This window comes from Phaseolus vulgaris, chromosome 1, assembly GCF_051622355.1.
Source record: "Phaseolus vulgaris cultivar YP4 chromosome 1, ASM5162235v1, whole genome shotgun sequence".
NCBI lineage: Eukaryota > Viridiplantae > Streptophyta > Magnoliopsida > Fabales > Fabaceae > Phaseolus > Phaseolus vulgaris.
This window is the reverse complement of record NC_143498.1, coordinates 45,035,111-45,052,487: the sequence shown is the minus strand read 5'-3', so window position 1 is coordinate 45,052,487 and position 17,377 is coordinate 45,035,111. Positions and strand designations below refer to the sequence as shown.

Genomic DNA, 17,377 nt, shown 5'->3' with positions numbered 1-17,377 from the left:
TTCATGCACGAACGAAGCACATTGATGTTCGTTATCACTTTGTGCGTGAGATTCTCGAAGAAGAGGAGATTGTTCTCCAGAAGATTCACACTACGGAGAATCCTGCAAATATGCTCATCAAGGTGGTTTACAAAGGCCAAGTTTGAACATTGTTTAGACTAGGTTAATATTTTGCACATTTGAAGTTGGCGTCCGGAGGCACAAATTTGAAGCACTGCAAAGTTTGTTTTTATTATGTTTTGAGAAGATTTGTATTAGGTGGAACTTAAAATTAAGCCAAGGTGGAGATTTGTTGATTTTGGCTTAATCTCAAGTCCCACATCGATGGGATCATTGTTTGGAAAGGAGGTTTGAGGGTTATAAATTAACCTTTCCTCCTTCACTATAAAATATCCCAATTTGTAATATCTTCTCCCATAATAATAAAAGCAGGTTGTGTTCGAAGATTAGGCTAAATTGGCCGAACTTCGTTAACAACTTTCTAGTGTGTTTTTTCCTCTTTATCGCTTTTATTATTCCGCTCTATTTATTAGTATTATGTTACTTTCTCTTTTGTTATAGTATTCAATATTATTTGTCGGATAGCTCTGTTAGTGTTCTATTTTAGTGGAAAAATTACCCCTTTTTTTCCAACAATCTGAACATAGCCTTGATATCCGATCAATTTGTAGTGCCTCGTCTTCTCTATGTTTAACCATATCAGGTGAAAAATTCAAATGAAGATAAACCTCCTCACCAAACCAAGAGAACCAAAGAAATAAAATAAAAAACAAGAAACACAAATCCATGTACCAAGGTGGAGAAATCAAGCTTAGTTCAAAATAGCAACCCTCAGACTTTACCTTTCGATCAAATCTGCTAGATAACGAAATTGGCACTCAAAGTCTAAATGAACAGGCTCTGATATTTTTTTTCCCTCCTCGTATACAAGTTATGGAAAGATAGTTCCTAATGTCAAGCAAACCAAACAATAACATACATATATAAATAATTATAAATTAAATATAATCCGTTACGGATGGTACACTGAATACTCATGGGGGCGGGGGTATTTGTTCTGAAACAAACACCTAAATCAAATCCTGGAGCAACCAGGAACAATCCAAGAACTCCTTGCAACTAATAGGTTTTTGTTTTGGGAGCCGCCTTTTTCTTAGGTTGCCTTCTAGGAATGGAGTTTTTCATCCCAACGAAAAACAACAAAGCCCCGAAGAGGGCCATATTCTGCAAGGAGTACAATATTTGATAAATTGCAACAATACATGCATACAGCTCTAGTTTGAGCATTCCATATGAATTTCTTTCTAAAAGAAGGAGCACTGCTCTTACCTGAGTAAATTTGATGAAAAGTTGAATAAATTCCTTGTCCTCGCTGTCGTAATTGTAGAAATCATACAGTATCGGAGTAGTAATCATTTGATGCAAAAGCTACAAGGAGAAAATAACCAAGGCTTCGAAAATTGAGCACTTGAAAAACCAATTTCAATTTAATAGGTTAAAGTCAAGCTACAAACCAAAAGGGAAGCTCCAAAAGAGCTGCCAAGTATGAAAAGAATCCCTCCAATGCCCTTGAGAGCAATAGCCCCGGCAACTAAAAACTTCATCTGTTAATGGCATCAATCATATAATATAAATACATCTGCTACATACAAAATAACATTATATGTATGCTAAAAGGAGCAGTTGATTGAATGAAGTACGGAACATGCCTATATAAGGATGCACTAGATGCATGACAGCTATAACAATGCAAGAAAGCTCAATTATTTTCCACTACAATGTTTCATAACTTCCTCGTCTCCTGCCTGCACCTGTACCATTCTTTTGAACATTTATCCAATTTTTTAAACTATTTTTCTGTTTAATCCTATTGCCTGCTGAGAACCCAATTTTGGATAAGTGCTGCAAGCAGTCAAGCAGTAGTAAGTGCAAAGCCAAAATGAGAATCCCTAGACATGTTAATTCTTTGTTCACTATAAATGGTACTTTTATTTAAACACACGCAGTTACAATAAAAACACTATTAAATACCAATGTATATGTTTTATCAACCATTAAATAGACATTAGACGTATAATTAATAATAGATAAATGCACGCATTCACAAGCAGCGTTCAACTCCATGTCACACACACGTTAAATTTAATCACCTTGTCCTTATTTTGTTCCTACCCAAGAACTTGTTCATCTGTTTGGTTGTATTTTAATCATGCTTTCCTTAAATGATGTAATAAAAGAGACAGAAACTAACATCGATATCCGGAAGTTGAAATCCAACTCTAGAATGTACTTGATGTGCAAATGCATCAAACTTCGGTCTTAGTGTTTTTGCTGCGGGTCCGCCATCAACCCCGTAAGCATTAAATCTGTACAAAACAAATAAATAAAAACAAGTAAAGATTGATTGCTATGTGCTTCCAGAATCAAAATGACAAATGGAAAGAATTATCAGTTTCTAATGTCTGATTAGATGTAAACAGTGAACACTGAAAAGAAATACTATCAACTAGCCCAATAATATAACAAATGATCCTATAAATCAGGTTCTTATGAATGCAAACAATCAAATCTAAATAAGAATTAAACATGGGAAATGATAGAAAAGAAAAGAGGAGCATAATTCACATTATTCCACTTAAATCAGAAGGTAATAGTCCACTAGCAACGACAATTAGAAATTCAGTTAGTGTAATAGTGTGTTATAGATTTGTCTCCCTCAATCTATGCCTTAACCCCAAAACAAAGACATGCAATCTCTGTTGGAACCATAACTTGATACAAGAGAATTATCATCATCACCTAGCCCTCAACAAGCAAGGAACAGGATAGGATCGAGGGTTAACTAAGACCACATGTTTACATACCAATATACCCCGACCCCCAACAAATAGTCATTTTTAGCTCAAGGACTTATGTCATGTTTAGATCAAACTTAAGAAATACTCGTACGCATCGAAAATAAGATGGTAAAATAAATTAAGTTTATCTCATCATTAGTTGAAATAATTTTATGCTATGTTAAAATTAGCTTTTTGAAGAAGCCAAAAGGGAGTGCTACAAATTAAATTATGTATAAACATTTTTTTACTTTCGACAAAAGTTTCATCTTATATTGATTTTCGATGAGTGCTTATTGAGAAATTTATTTAAATACGCACTAATAAAAATCAGGGATGAGTTCTTTTAATGAAAACTGAAAATTGACCGACTTTCATCGAACATTAATAATATAAGGCTAACATTTTTTTTTTTCGGAATAATTTCCCAGTTTCAAAATAACACATTATAAACGAAGAGAGAGAGAGAGAGAGAGTGCGTGTGAAACAACCACACAAATTATTCAACAACCAGCAAAAAGACCCTGCGCCCACACTACTTCTTAATTCCTAACTTGAAGATCAACACACGGTCAAACTTAGATAGACAAAACCCGAAACCGTTAATGTAATAAAACGACTTTTTAAGCACACCGGCAATCATCAAAGCTAGCAACTACACTACAGTGGTAGCAATTGCAATAAATGCAATTGATGCGAGAAGATCTAACTACCATACCAAGGAAATGGACTCTCGCCTATAACAAATCTGACACTACGACGAACAAGAAAATTGCAAAAAGAATTAAAAAAGAAAATCTAAAAGCGAAAAAAATATCAGTTGAATGCACTTCAACGGTGTGAAACACAGATCTGCAGAATCGTTTTGACGAGTCAATTGAACGTAACAGATCCAAACAGAGAAACTACCACAACAAGCAACACGGCAGAAGTTGAAAAGCATAATCTTAACCAATAAATTGCTGCAATAACAAAAATTAACGAACATGCATGATTCGAAGTGCGAGGAAAGGATGAGTGAGGAATATGAACTAACTCTTGGTAAGCAGAGAGGATAAAAACGGAGGCGAAGAGGACTCTGCCGAGAAACGAAGAGAACGCCATCGAAATTTTAGACAGAGAAAGAAAGAAGTTTTCTTTTCTTTTCTTTTCCCGGTCAGAGCGAGAACGAAAGGGAAAAGAGCGAGCCAAGACAAAATTGAAAAAAAGGGTCGATTAGGGGTAATATAGTCTTTAGCGAAAAGAGTCAAAGGTCTCGTTAGGCAACTCTTTCGGCGGCCATGGGCTCAATTAATGACACACATGGCCCAATGGGCCGAATTTATTCACTTTATAATCCGAATTTAAAGCTGGTTTAGGACTTTCTAATAAGATATTAGCACATTTTTTAGTCAATGATCTAACTACACGTTTACACTTACCTGTAATGTAATTAATATCATCACTAGTTTTATTGATAACGTGTGCGTTAGATTATAGTTTCATATTTGAATTGGTTTTTCCTTTTTCATCATATCCTATCCTGAAACTAATTTTTATTACTATAAATTAAATGTCATAGTGCTTTTTATATGACAATACTCACTGTTAGTTTATGTGTATAATTAATTACTTTTGTGGGTTCAAATGATAAACATATAATTTATTGTTTTAAAATCAATTATTTCTGAAAGCAAGTTTGTTTTAAAACCACCAAATAATTGAATATTTATTTATATTTAATCGAATATTCTAATAAGAGTAACGTGTTTTCTTAATAGATTAAAACATGTAATTGATTAATAATTAGTAAATAATTGATATTCTGTCCAGAAACCACGTTTGCTTACAAATATCACATGTTACTCTTAAACCATAATAGATTATTCCAGCTCGTTCTCAGCATTAGGAACTTAGTTGATTTTATTTTGAAAAAATCATATTATTTTTTGTTAGTCTCTTAAATTTTAATGTGCTTTTTGAAATCTATTTTAAAGTCAAATGGAGAGCCCAGAAAGACAAATATAAACGAGACACAAACAAACACATTACAAATTGTCATCATATTATTTAATAAGGCTACAAGTCACTAAAACCAACACCATAAAATAAAATTTTAAAAAAAAAAAAAACACTTCTTGCAATGTTTTCTCCACACAATTGAAATTAACATAGATTATCGGTTTCAGATAACTTGCTGCATTATTCTGTAAATGTTATTCAGAGAGAAACAATAGTTACACACACAATAGATCTTAAATTTCACATAATGTTTACTTTTAGAATCAAATAAAATTTTCTCAAAGTTTAGTAAATGAGAAGAAAGCCATGTCAAATTTAAGGAATATTACAAGTTTTGGGGAAATTTAAGAGAAACCTTTATATGTGTTTGTTTTTGTTTAAAGAAAACTTTAATTAGAAGTAAAAAAAACAGGAGCCAAACAACAATTGAGAATCACAAATCACAAATAAAATAAAGCAACAAGTATAATTAATGAGCGTGGTAATCATAGTGACATAATATTTTATCTCAAAGGTAAGATGAAATCGAATAGGTTGGTTGAGGATGAAGTTTTATTCAAGTTTCATTATTATCATTGCACATAATAACAAAAAAACTTAAAAGTAAGATATTGACCGGAAACAAAACTGTCTTATTAGCAATGGTCATTTAACAAATAAACAAACTTTTTTACATATTTGAATTATTAATAGACAGAGACTGTATAGTTTTATATTATTATTGAATAATTATTACTTAGAGTAAGTTTATTAGTTTTTACACTGACTGTAATGTCCTAATTAATATATATATATATATATATATATATATATATATAATTGAACTTATAATATTTGAACAAAAATAAATATATAATATTTCAAAAAGATATTTTATAAACTAAAAAAAAATTAGGAATGTGTATATGCAATTGGATATCAACACACTTATCACAGCCACAAATATGCAACATACCTAATAAGAGTAAGTTATTGATACTGTCATAACAATTAATATATAAATAGTTGAGAACTTAAATAATTATATTTTTACTTTTTCTCATAAAATTATACCATCAAAATAATAGTTTTGTATTTTTCAATCTTATTTATTTTATTTGAAACTTAACAAGTTCATGAAAGTTAAGTATTAAGTACATCACTAATACCTCGTATAAGATCAAAATATTAATACGTAGAGTGGCTAATAAGAAGTTACAGTATCTCCTTGAACTTACTATGAAAATATCAAAGTAACAGTGAATAAGTCTTCATTAACTTTTGACTTATAATATTCTTATTTACATGTTTTTGAGAATTAGTAAAATTAAATATTCTTTGAAGGTTTTGATACTCAATACACTCTACATCATAATTTTCCGCCTTAGAAACTTGCTCTCAAATTTGACTAAAAATAAATTTTGAATACTCCTTAAGATTAAACATAAGTAACAATTCAAAATATTCATCACAAGTTATAAGCACATGTAAAACATTCTAAAAGATAACAAGTATATCACAACATGCATATCAATAAAGAGACATATCGTTTGAACAGTATACATTAAGAAACTGGGTTGGTCAATACCTCCTTCATCGCTCAAATGTTTGATAGTCGCTTGAGCGACATACTTTTCATTTAAGCAACTTATTGATCGTTGAGGTGATCATACTCCAAGTGAAAAGAATATTGATGTGACATTCTCCTTATCAAATGCTTACTTGTTGCTTGAACAACATACTTAAACAATTAATTGATCACTTGAATGATGAAACTTTACACCAAATGGTTACTCTTAAATTTCCATCTCACTCAAGTTGGATTAGATCGTTTGAGCGAAATATGAAAATTATGACACTAAAACTTATTATGTGAGGAAAGGTAGAATAAAAATATGATTTTGAAGAATAAAAAGAAGAGTAGATTTTTTTTTTTCTTTTTATATTTCCATTGACAACTTTCGCACATTTCTCTATTTGTTTTTAACTCTAATATAAAATCCATTTTAGCTCAAATTCAAATCAAAGTTCAAACTTAATTATGTTATTTAACTCTCCGTTTTAACCTATATATCATATATTAAATAATATAATAATGATAATAATAATAAATTACACATACAAAATTATTGTTAAAGTTATATCAACAACAACTTCTAATTAACCGAGAAACTCTTAATAATATTGTCACGGTATTATAAATTAAAATATGTTTTTTTATTATCACTTTCTTAATTAAAATTCTTAATATTTCCTCTTCTATAAATGTACATTTCTCACATTATAGTTAACTAAAAAATAATTCTCAACCTTTTTGAACCTATGTCTTTTATTTTTACTCGTGCAACTAATTTTCTTACAATACTCTATCTCCTCTTTTTATCTCTATTTCTAAATCAAAGTCTAATAACTCTAAAAATACAATAAAAAATATTTATTATAAATTTCAAATATAATTAATATGTTTAAAGATATTTTATCATACATTTGAATTATAGTATTAATTTATATTAAGTAAATACTTATTATAAATTTTAATGATGTAAAAAAAATTATTTTATACTTTGTACAAACTAAAATATTGCTTATATTATAATGTTTGATAGAGTGCTTCTTCCTGCACCTCTATCCCTTCTTCAGCCACCCCCATAATAAACGTGATTTTACTATTATGCCCCTCAGTAAAATAATATTAAAAATTTAAAACTAAACCTAATTTTACCCCAACCCACTTTGTTTTATCTCTTTGCTTCGTTTCACCAGCAGCGGCAGAAGGCGCGGCGACACCCACCCCTCTCATTCACCTCCTTTTCTTCAATCAACCAGCAACCTCCATCCTCGCCCAGCAGCCCCCATCCTCGTCACCATTCACTTCCATTGTAACTCCAAATCATTGTTGAAGCATTGAGCCTCTTCATCCAACACAGAAAAGGTTAGTTCCAGATTTTTTTGTAAAGGAATTGTTTTAAAGCATACATTGTTTTGTTCCGCATCACAGAGATTTTTAAATCCGGTAGTGTGTAGTTAGGTTCCATATTTAATAATCCGGTAGTCTTTTTCAATAGTTCCAAATCCGGTAGTCTTTTTGAATAGTTCCGGATTACATAGGTTTCGGATTAAATAATCTGGTAGTCTTTTTGAATAGTTCCGGATTACATAGGTTTTCGGATTAAATAATCTGGTAGTCTTTTTGAATAGTTCCGGATTACATAGGTTTTCGGATTAAATAATTCAGTAGTGATTAATTAGTTATATAATCTGGTATGTGTTTTTTAATTGTTGGTTTCGGATTAGATAATCCGGTAGTATTAATTTTAGGATTTCAGATTAGCTAATCCGGAAGTGACTTTTTTTTGGAGTTTCACTTATGCAATCTTGTTTAGTTTATTTTGTTTCCAGTTGAAGAACTTTTTTTTAGATTATGTGCCATGGTTCACCTATGACAGATATGGCTAAAACAAGAGGTGGTGGATCTCAAGGTCATGATCGAACAAGACCAACGGCATTCGTCCGTAGAAGAGATCGAGGTGTTGTGGAGGAAAGAATTGGTGATGTTAATATTGATAATGACAATCAACAAGAATTACATGATGATAGGCAAATGGACCAGGGAGAAGGGTTTCCTGGAGGACCTTCTGATATGTCTTTGCTGGTAAATTTTGCTGACCATGTTGCTGTTAAGCTTTGGGATGGTGAGGTAAGAACGAAAAAACCTTCAATTAAATTGTTTTTGTTAATTATTGTTTAAATTGATTTAATTATATTAAATATATACAAATTTTGTATTAGGATCGGGGAGAACTTAAATTGGTATCCCACGGTAGGAAATTACGTAAATTTGGGATGCCTCATGCTGAGATTGAAGTTCTTATACAAAATTCTGGATTATTTAGTCTGTGCAATATAAGCTATGAGGTGGGGGACAGGGGGTTGATTTCAGCCTTTGTTGAAAGGTGGCATGCTGAGACAAACTCCTTCCACCTTCCCATAGGTGAGATGACCATCACACTTGATGATGTGTCATCTCTTTTACACCTCCCCATTTTGGGTCAATTCCCTACTTATGTGCCCTTAGAGTACAACGGAGCTGCAACTATTTTAACTGAGTTGTTACGGGTGGATGACGCTCGTGGGAAGGCTGAGATGAGGCAGTGTCGAGGCGTCCATGTACGATTGAGTTGGCTTCGAGATATATATGCGGAATGTTGCGCTCAAGAGGCTTGGGAGTGTGCTGCTAGAGCTTACTTGTTGCATGTGGTTGGATGCACTATTTTTGCATATAAAATTGCCACATCTCTATCTGTTTCGTACTTGTTGTTATTCAACAATCTTCGTATGTGCGGTGGATACGCATGGGGAGCAGCAGCACTTGCACATCTATATGAGCAGTTGAAGGATGCCTCCTACTTTAACACAAAGCAGTTGGGCAGTTATGTGACACTTGTTCAGGTATGAAACCATACAAATAATTAGCAATCACATGTTACATTCCATAATTTTTTGTATTAAATATTTTATAATTAATATAATGGAATTATGCAGGCATGGATTTATGAGCACTTCTCGGGCATGGGAAGAAGGGATATTAATCCCTCATATGACGAGGTACATTCGCGGGCAACACGATACATTGTTGCTCATCAGATTTGTGCGGTTGGTGATGTGCGGGTGTAGTTGGATGGGCTCACACACGATGACGTCATCTGGACTCCATATGAGGACCACAGATTGAGCAGGCCATTTGAGACCATTTATTTATTCTCGGGTTACCTACGATTGGGCAACTTATCATAGAGACATATGCCCGAGCGTGTGTTGCTCCAATTTGGCTACGAGCAGAGCATTCCACCATCACCGATGCCGACTGAGAGTCCTGGTGCACATGTCATTGATCAAAGGTGGTTGCAATTTGATCACCACTTGGTGACAGGTTTGATAGCTGCTTCTAGTCCATCTACATGTGTTCCTGAGTACATGTCTTGGTTCAGGACGGTGTCACACCCATACATTCGCAGAGGTGAGCTTGGAGATCAACCCAGTGTTGTACCATGTCGTCGCCTTCGTATTCCAAATGCTGAGCAGGCAGGTCTCTCGTCTCAAGATGAGCGTGCACATTCGGTAATATTTTTTTTATTGTTATGTGATTAAACAATATATTTGAGAAGTTTAATTTATTTTGAAGTTGGTGCAGGGTATATTTAGGCGCATTGTTAGTATTCTCCAACGCATGATAGATTGTCGTCAGGTCACTGAAGGCACTAACGCATATGAGAGTACACAGGCAGCACTGCATTTAGCCCGAATCGTGACAGATGACGGGGCGGTGTACACTAGACGATCACGTAATGTTCGTGGACGTCGTTGATATTTTGTTTTATTACATGATTGTAATAATAATAACTTTGTATGTGTACAATATGGTTTAATTAATTTATGTTGTAGTGTTTGCTATTTTATTTTTATCTGACATAAACACGAATTCATTATGAATCGGAAATGAAGTAATAAATTATGAATCAGAAGTTAAGTAATAAATTATGAATAAGAACCCCACATTATAAATTATGTCTACATCAATCGTCTCCAAGGTTCACATATGTCGGACTAATACTAATTAATTGGGTAAAAGATTGCATCCTACCAACGTAATATGATGACCATAACCTTGCCTCTGGGTAACAATGTGTACACCATAAAATGTCAGCGGTAGGTATGAGACAATCATAAATCATTTTTACCTGCACAAAGTGTGAATCATATACATGACCAATACATAGTAATTGGTGTAGACCAACATCGGTAGGGGGTGCAGTACGTAATGGGAAAATAGTAATATTTTGTTTCAAAGACAAACAAACTAAGATAATATTGTATCTGCTTGCTATTAAGTATCCCATATCCGGTATTGTCATCCATTTGTCAACACTAGCCTGCAAAATACAATAATGAAATTAGATAGCATACAAGTTCAATTAATCAATGCACATGACTCTTATGAATATACACTTACCACTGAAACTCATCCACTAGTAGAGATCTCTTGATATGTTCTACCCGTTGATGACCACCTAATAATGTTGCGTATTCTTCACGCCACTGAGATATTTCTTTGAATAAATCCATTATGATAAGTGGCCATGACTCTTCACCCATCCCCAACAAGGAGACAATAGCACGAAACCCACAATGTCCATCTGCTTTAACATCTATTACATCCAAAATATAAGGGTGACATTTCGGATGAAATTGATTAAGCATGGGAATTGCATTGGTGTTGGCCGTCACCTTAACATTTCCTTTAGGAGTCTTCAAAGATGATGAGCTATCATTTACAATATGGATGCGATCTACATGCTCAAAATATGAAGGGATGCGTTTTGTAGACCTCTGAAATTTGTTTGTTTGACTCTTTTGGGATCCTTTTGTCTTGACTACATTAAGTGGTGCACATAATGTTGTCATGTATAGGTAGGAAATTTCACACAACTTGTTTTTAATTGTCACTTTGCCACACATGTCAACCTGTTTGAACCGGGATAGAATGACATCCCATTCTTGTTGAATTGACAACTCAGATGATGAATCACATTTAGATAAATCTGAAAAGCTTAGTCTCGTCCACATAACATGAACTTCATTAAGAGGAATGACACCCATAGCATATCCGGCTAATTGACAAGCACATGGTAATCCGTGAGTCCGTCTAAGTACACATCCACAACATTCACTATCAAACCCCACATCATTGACCCGATCAAACTCTTCAGCAATGAGAATCAAAGCATGTTTAGATACAAAGCCAACCAACATCTTGTACAACTGCACATTGAATGTGTGTCCTATCACATGTAGACTCATTTCAAAGGATGCCTTGATTTCGTTATGTTGAAGTATAATAACATACTTGATAGCATCCCAACATGAGCACAAGTCTCCCATGCTATTTTGTAATATTCGTTTCAAAGACCAATGAGCTGATTCAACCCTGTATAAGTATAAAACATAAAACAATTAGACGTTATACATGTTCTAAACAAAGTAAAGGCATTGATATACCTGTTTGATGTTGTATTTCTCAAATGCATTAATGAATCTGTCCAACACTTTACAAATTTTTCTTTGTGCGGAATAATCCATGTGTTCTTCACATATTCAACAAGTAATGGCCACGGTGAACAAATAGTTTCAAAACTTTTAACAAACTCATCAAATTGAGCAATATCTGTACAATCAATGATAGTCCTCCATGAATCCATCACAACTTCCCAAGCCTCGACAGAATCAACCAACATTTTACACTTTGTTTTAACATTCTTATTGATATGAAACCGACAAAGAAGGTTTCTTGCTTTAGGAAACACAATATTGATGGCATTCATCAAAGCAAGATCTCTATCACAAACAATGACTTCAGGCCCCACATGCGATGTCAAAAGTGACCCTCTAAATTTTTGTAGTGCCCATATGAATTTCTTTTCCTTCTCGCTAGATAAGAATGCAAAACCAGCAGAAAAGGACAAACCTGTACAAGTCACACCAACAATCTCAAGCAAAGGCAGTCGATACTTGTTTGTTTTGTAAGTCTTATCCATCAAGAATACAATGTTAAATGCATTCAAAAGTTTCACAACATCAGGATGAGTCCAAAAAATATCACTAACAATATTGGAAGACTCATGACACGTACTCCAGTGAAGATAGTTGTCACGGTCTAACAACATCATTAATTGTTGTAATTCAGTTCGTGGTCCTCTAACTGATCTCTTGTATGAGTATCTTGCATTGTATACTTGCTTTATTGTTGTCATATTATCCTCATTATTCTCCTTCAAAGTACGTAGTATGCTACTCGGTTTAACCATTCTTTTAGTCATATCAACAAGCATGGAATGTTCATTCGCTTTTAATCTGCCCACATATGGATGACCAACTAATGTATCATACAAATCATGATTATGAGTACCACATATTACCTTAAGTACCCAACCTTGACCCTTTCCAATAGGTTTACCTCGCAATTTAAAGGGACATTGACATTTTCGAGTACCAATTACAGTAACCTCCAAACCATCCTTATACTTTCTGTAACTACCCCCCCCCCCCCCCCCCCCCTTTCACAACCTAACAAGACATATGTTTTTCTCCCTTGCTTCCCATTTACTATGTCAGACCTAATAATGACAATAACAAAACCAAGTCTATAAGCAACCCTACGGACCCATTCAAGTAAGTCTTCTCGCGAAGGAAAAACCTACACAAAGTTATTCCAACAATATTACAAAAACACTTCTTCAAATTATAAAGTAATAAACATAAATAGAATGAAATTTTATTCACCTCATCTGTTGTAAAATGAGTACCATAATCCTCTTCAACTAATTCATGTTGATGCACAAAATTCATTAATTCTTCCATATATATCATTTATACTTCATTCGATCTTTTTGTAATCAATCCAACCTCCATGTCCATACTTACACCTTCATTCATAAAACATAAATTTCTATTTTATTCTAATTTTCATAAATTCACACAAGTATGCAAAATAAAAACAACATTCAATTACCCTTCCGGATAGTGTAATCCATAAGTAAAATAGTATCTTCCAGATTAGATAATCCGTAATGCATTTCACAACTTCAAAGTGACTTCTAGATTGTTTAATCCATAAGTCAAATTAAAACAGCAAATTGCATTCCGGATTACATAATCCATAAGTCATATTTAAAGTTCTAAAATGACTTCCAGATTATGTAATCCATAGTTCATTTTGTACTGGATTACACAATCCAGAAAAGTGAGTATGTTTGTTCCGGATCCGGTTTACCCCCAATTTAACTAATCTGGAACACTTTAATGTTGTCTTACGGATTGTAAAAACATTCCGGATTATAGGGGTGGATAACATGAAGTTCATTGCACGGATTATACAATCCGGTGATCTAGCGGATTAACCAAATCCGGAGAAATAAGTGTTTAAAGCACGAAGACTTACCTACGAACGGAGAATACAAGCCGTGAAGACCACCCACCACATCAAGAGTACCACCACCACGGTTACCACCACAAGCACCACTATCACCACCGGCAAGCACCAAGCACCAAACACCAAGGACCAAACACCTTCGTTTTCACTATGTGTAGAAAAGTAAAACAAATTTTCTATTTTTATCTTTCTTTACTGAAGGACAAATTTAGAATTTTAAAAGTATATGGGGGTGGCTGAAGAAGGGATGGAGGTGCAGGAAGAAGCACTCTGTTTGATGGGTTGTTTGATACATGTTTTCTTTCAAACAAATATTCCTTAGGATGGGCTAATCCCAAAAACTAGGATCCTTTAAGGCGATTTCTTGCTGCGCCTCCTTTCTTCCTGCAGACGTAAAATGACGACTTTGTTATTTTCTAATTGACTCTCTTTTTCTCTTTATACGGATTTTAGAATTCAATTTTTATTTTTTGTGTTTAAAAATCCATTTTAAACTCTAGAATTTAAAATATTTAAATTCAAGAGTTAAGAATGTATTTTTTGGGTTTGAAAATATATTTTAGACTCTAGAATTTAGAATACAATTTTTTTTTCGAATTTTAAAATTTAAAAGATATTTTTGAGTTTGAAAATACATTTCAAATTTTAAAATTTTGAAGAAAAAGGTATTCTAAATTTTGGAGTTCAAAATGTATTTTTGAACCCAAAAAATACCTTATAAATTTTATAATTCAGAAAACAAAATTGTATTTCAAATTTTAAAATTTAAAATGTATTTTTTTTAATTCAAAAATATCTTTTAAACTTTAGAATTTAGAATATAAAAATATATTTTAAATTTTAGAATTTGAAAGGTCTACTAATTATACAATTTAAAAATAAAAAAAAAACTTGCACCTTCTGTATAAGGGTAATTTTAGAATTTAAAATATTTATGGAAGTGCACCTTTTACTCAAGGGTAAATTTAGAATTAAAATATTTATGGAGGTGCAGGAAGAAACTATATGAAGGCGGAGGAAGAAATTGTCCCCTTTAATTGCAGGACTTCAATGTTGATGACTTGAACTGAATATTAGGGTAGGTTGATCTGGATTGGGCCTGAAACTAAGTTTTATACATGTTCTAAAGTTTAGTAGTATAAAAACTAAAACATGTGTTTAATTTCATACTAGGTTGCTTTCACTCTATCATTTGTATAACGAGGCAGATTCAATAGAAAAAGAAATGTTTGGTTTAGATAAGAAAGTGAAAACAAAATGACTTAGTAAGAAAAAAATTGAAAATGAAGACAGAGGAAGGAACTTGCTTCTTTATCAATATTATTTTTCATGCATTTGAAATAAAGCTTGAAAAACAATTATTATAAAAATATATTTAATTAAGTGTATCTATTATAATTATTAAGTTTTTATTATTATTACACATTCACCTTTAATATGATTTTAAATATTTATTTTTACCATCTACCAATGTAACAAAAAAAGAGAATTTGTGTTCACCATTTTCTTAAAGAAAATAGGTATAAATTCTGTTTAGATATTTGTTTTGCTAAACACTTACAGAAAAAATAAAATATTTTTATAATTTAAATTTAAGTGGTAGTAAAAATTTACAATTTAAATAATTTTTTTATAAATAGTGTATGTAAATTAATTTTAATGTATGAAAAATTATTTTTTTTAATAAAAAAAGTAACTTTTATATGTTTGTAAACTCATGATTGGTACTCTTCTTTATGTGGACTGCAGTTCAAAGGTCGTTATTTAAAGGGTTGAAAAAAAAGGCATTTACTGATCTCTTACTAAATTAAGTAAATACTATATTTTTCCTATGTTTCACAACGATTCAAAGACGTTTACTTATGTTATTTTAAATATAGTTAATTTGTTAAGATGCAGTATAAATTAATAAAGTAAACAATATAAATATATAATGATTAAAACAAAAAGTATAACTAAAATAGTTCTTTTTAATAATACTTTGTAAAACTTTTTTTTTTGTTAGTTAACTTGGGTATGAGTTAATTTTTTTATATTTTTTTGAAGTGAGAGTATATATAGTTCTATTCTAGTTATGCTTTTTTTTTCTTCTTTTTTTTATGTTAGTGTGAGGTAGATAAGAGGAAGGACAAATTTGTAAGACCAACCCTTCTTCATTCATCGTACGCACGCATATTATATACTGTCAATCATTTCAGTCAATTTTCCAACAAAATTAGGTTAACTTGAGCCTTGAAACTACATTTTTAAGAATTCCAGGTTGTCTCCACTCTCCACTAGGTGTTTAATGAGTTCCAGTCATAGAAATTTCTCAAAACTTAACAGTTAGCACAAAACAACAATCCCAACAAAGACAAATCCCATCTCTGTCATTGTTAAACCTTTTCAAATTCAAATGAAAAGGACAACCAAGCCATTTGCTCTCGCAATTTATGTGAATTAATACACTAAACCAGTCCCTATATCATGGTTGGTTTTGAACAACTGCCCCCTGTTCAAACTACATTTTTAAATGATAAAGTCACTCCTGAATAAACTATTGTTTGGTTGTACTGAAAACTAGTTGCACTCTATATCCTATATTTATATATTCTTTTGAAAATCAAGCTTTCTGCAGATGTGTCTCAATCATTAAGCAACATTGTGTTCTTTTGTAGTTGGTAGTATTCAGAAAGACTTTGCTTTTGGGTTGCATCATTATGGATTGTTTTTAGCTATTGACTAAATAGTTGATAAGATGATTAAAAGTTGCACTCAACATGTTGGATATTATTGTATGAATTTATATTTATGAAAGAACATTTAATTATATTGTCATTAACAGCAAATAATACGTACCGTCAATATTAAGAAAAAAAAAGAAGATATAATTCACGTGGAATTTTCTAGTATTTTTTTTCTAGATTTGTGCAGGATAAGAGGATCACGCTAATCCCTTATACCTAGAAATTTGGCTATCATGGCCCCATATTAAACGCTTGGGGTTGGTTTAATTTGACTAGTCTTCTTAGACTTGTCAGCATCATCCTTTGTTCATACACCATAGCCTTTTCATCTCCCTGGCAGGTAATTTTCTGCAGAGTGCAAAGCAGACAACGATTTTCATTTCTTTCTTAGAATATGCTTTTATGATTGAATTAATGTATATCTAATCCTTTGATCAGACAATGTTGCTTCTTCCTTGATGAACCTTGACTTCTAGTTCCAGATCTGATACTTTTTTAGTTCAGAAAATAATTATAAGTTCTAATTGTGACGTATTTAAAATTCTTTGATTCTCATAGTTATGATATGTAAATTCAAAACAAGTTACTAGTTATATAAATATAAACCTTGTTTTTAGTTAGCAAAATAGATATTACTGTCTCACTTCTTATTCATCATCATAGTTCTTTGGTTTTCTTTATTAATTAGCAAAATAATATATTTGAATGAGATTAGTTAGGATACTGTAATCCTTTTATAACTTAATACTATTAAATATAGAATTTGGAAAGGAATAGATCCTGAATTAGTCCATCTAAATCAACCCCTCTAAATCTCTACCCTTTGTTGGGATGAGTCATCTTCATCC

At 32.3% G+C, this 17,377-nt stretch overlaps 1 protein-coding gene and 2 pseudogenes across 1 annotated transcript; 1 reads left to right on the top strand and 2 right to left on the bottom strand.

Annotated features, from left to right (window-relative positions):
- Positions 1-886: 886 nt before the first annotated feature.
- LOC137814285 (uncharacterized) lies at positions 887-4,048 on the bottom strand. Its single transcript, XM_068616922.2, has 5 exons — positions 3,874-4,048; positions 2,252-2,366; positions 1,515-1,604; positions 1,330-1,428; positions 887-1,224 (listed from the first exon to the last, which is right to left on the bottom strand). The coding sequence occupies exons 1-5, from the start codon at positions 3,939-3,941 to the stop codon at positions 1,120-1,122; spliced, it is 477 nt and encodes a 158-aa protein (XP_068473023.1). The 5' UTR covers positions 3,942-4,048; the 3' UTR covers positions 887-1,119.
- Positions 4,049-8,265: 4,217 nt separating this feature from the next.
- Positions 8,266-10,182, top strand: LOC137816052 (protein MAINTENANCE OF MERISTEMS-like; annotated as a pseudogene).
- Positions 10,183-10,390: 208 nt separating this feature from the next.
- On the bottom strand, positions 10,391-13,220 carry LOC150029656 (uncharacterized; annotated as a pseudogene).
- Between the last annotated feature and the right edge of the window lie 4,157 nt (positions 13,221-17,377).

Bases quoted from the DNA above. Each gene is read 5' to 3' on its own strand.
- LOC137814285 (XM_068616922.2), bottom strand. From the start codon at position 3,941: ATGGCGTTCTCTTCGTTTCTCGGCAGAGTCCTCTTCGCCTCCGTTTTT. The intron at 2,367-3,873 runs GTTAGTTCATAT...TGTTTTGTACAG, and splicing joins ATCCTCTCTGCTTACCAAGA to ATTTAATGCTTACGGGGTTG. The intron at 1,605-2,251 runs GTTAGTTTCTGT...TGCCATTAACAG, and splicing joins TTCAACTTCCGGATATCGAT to ATGAAGTTTTTAGTTGCCGG.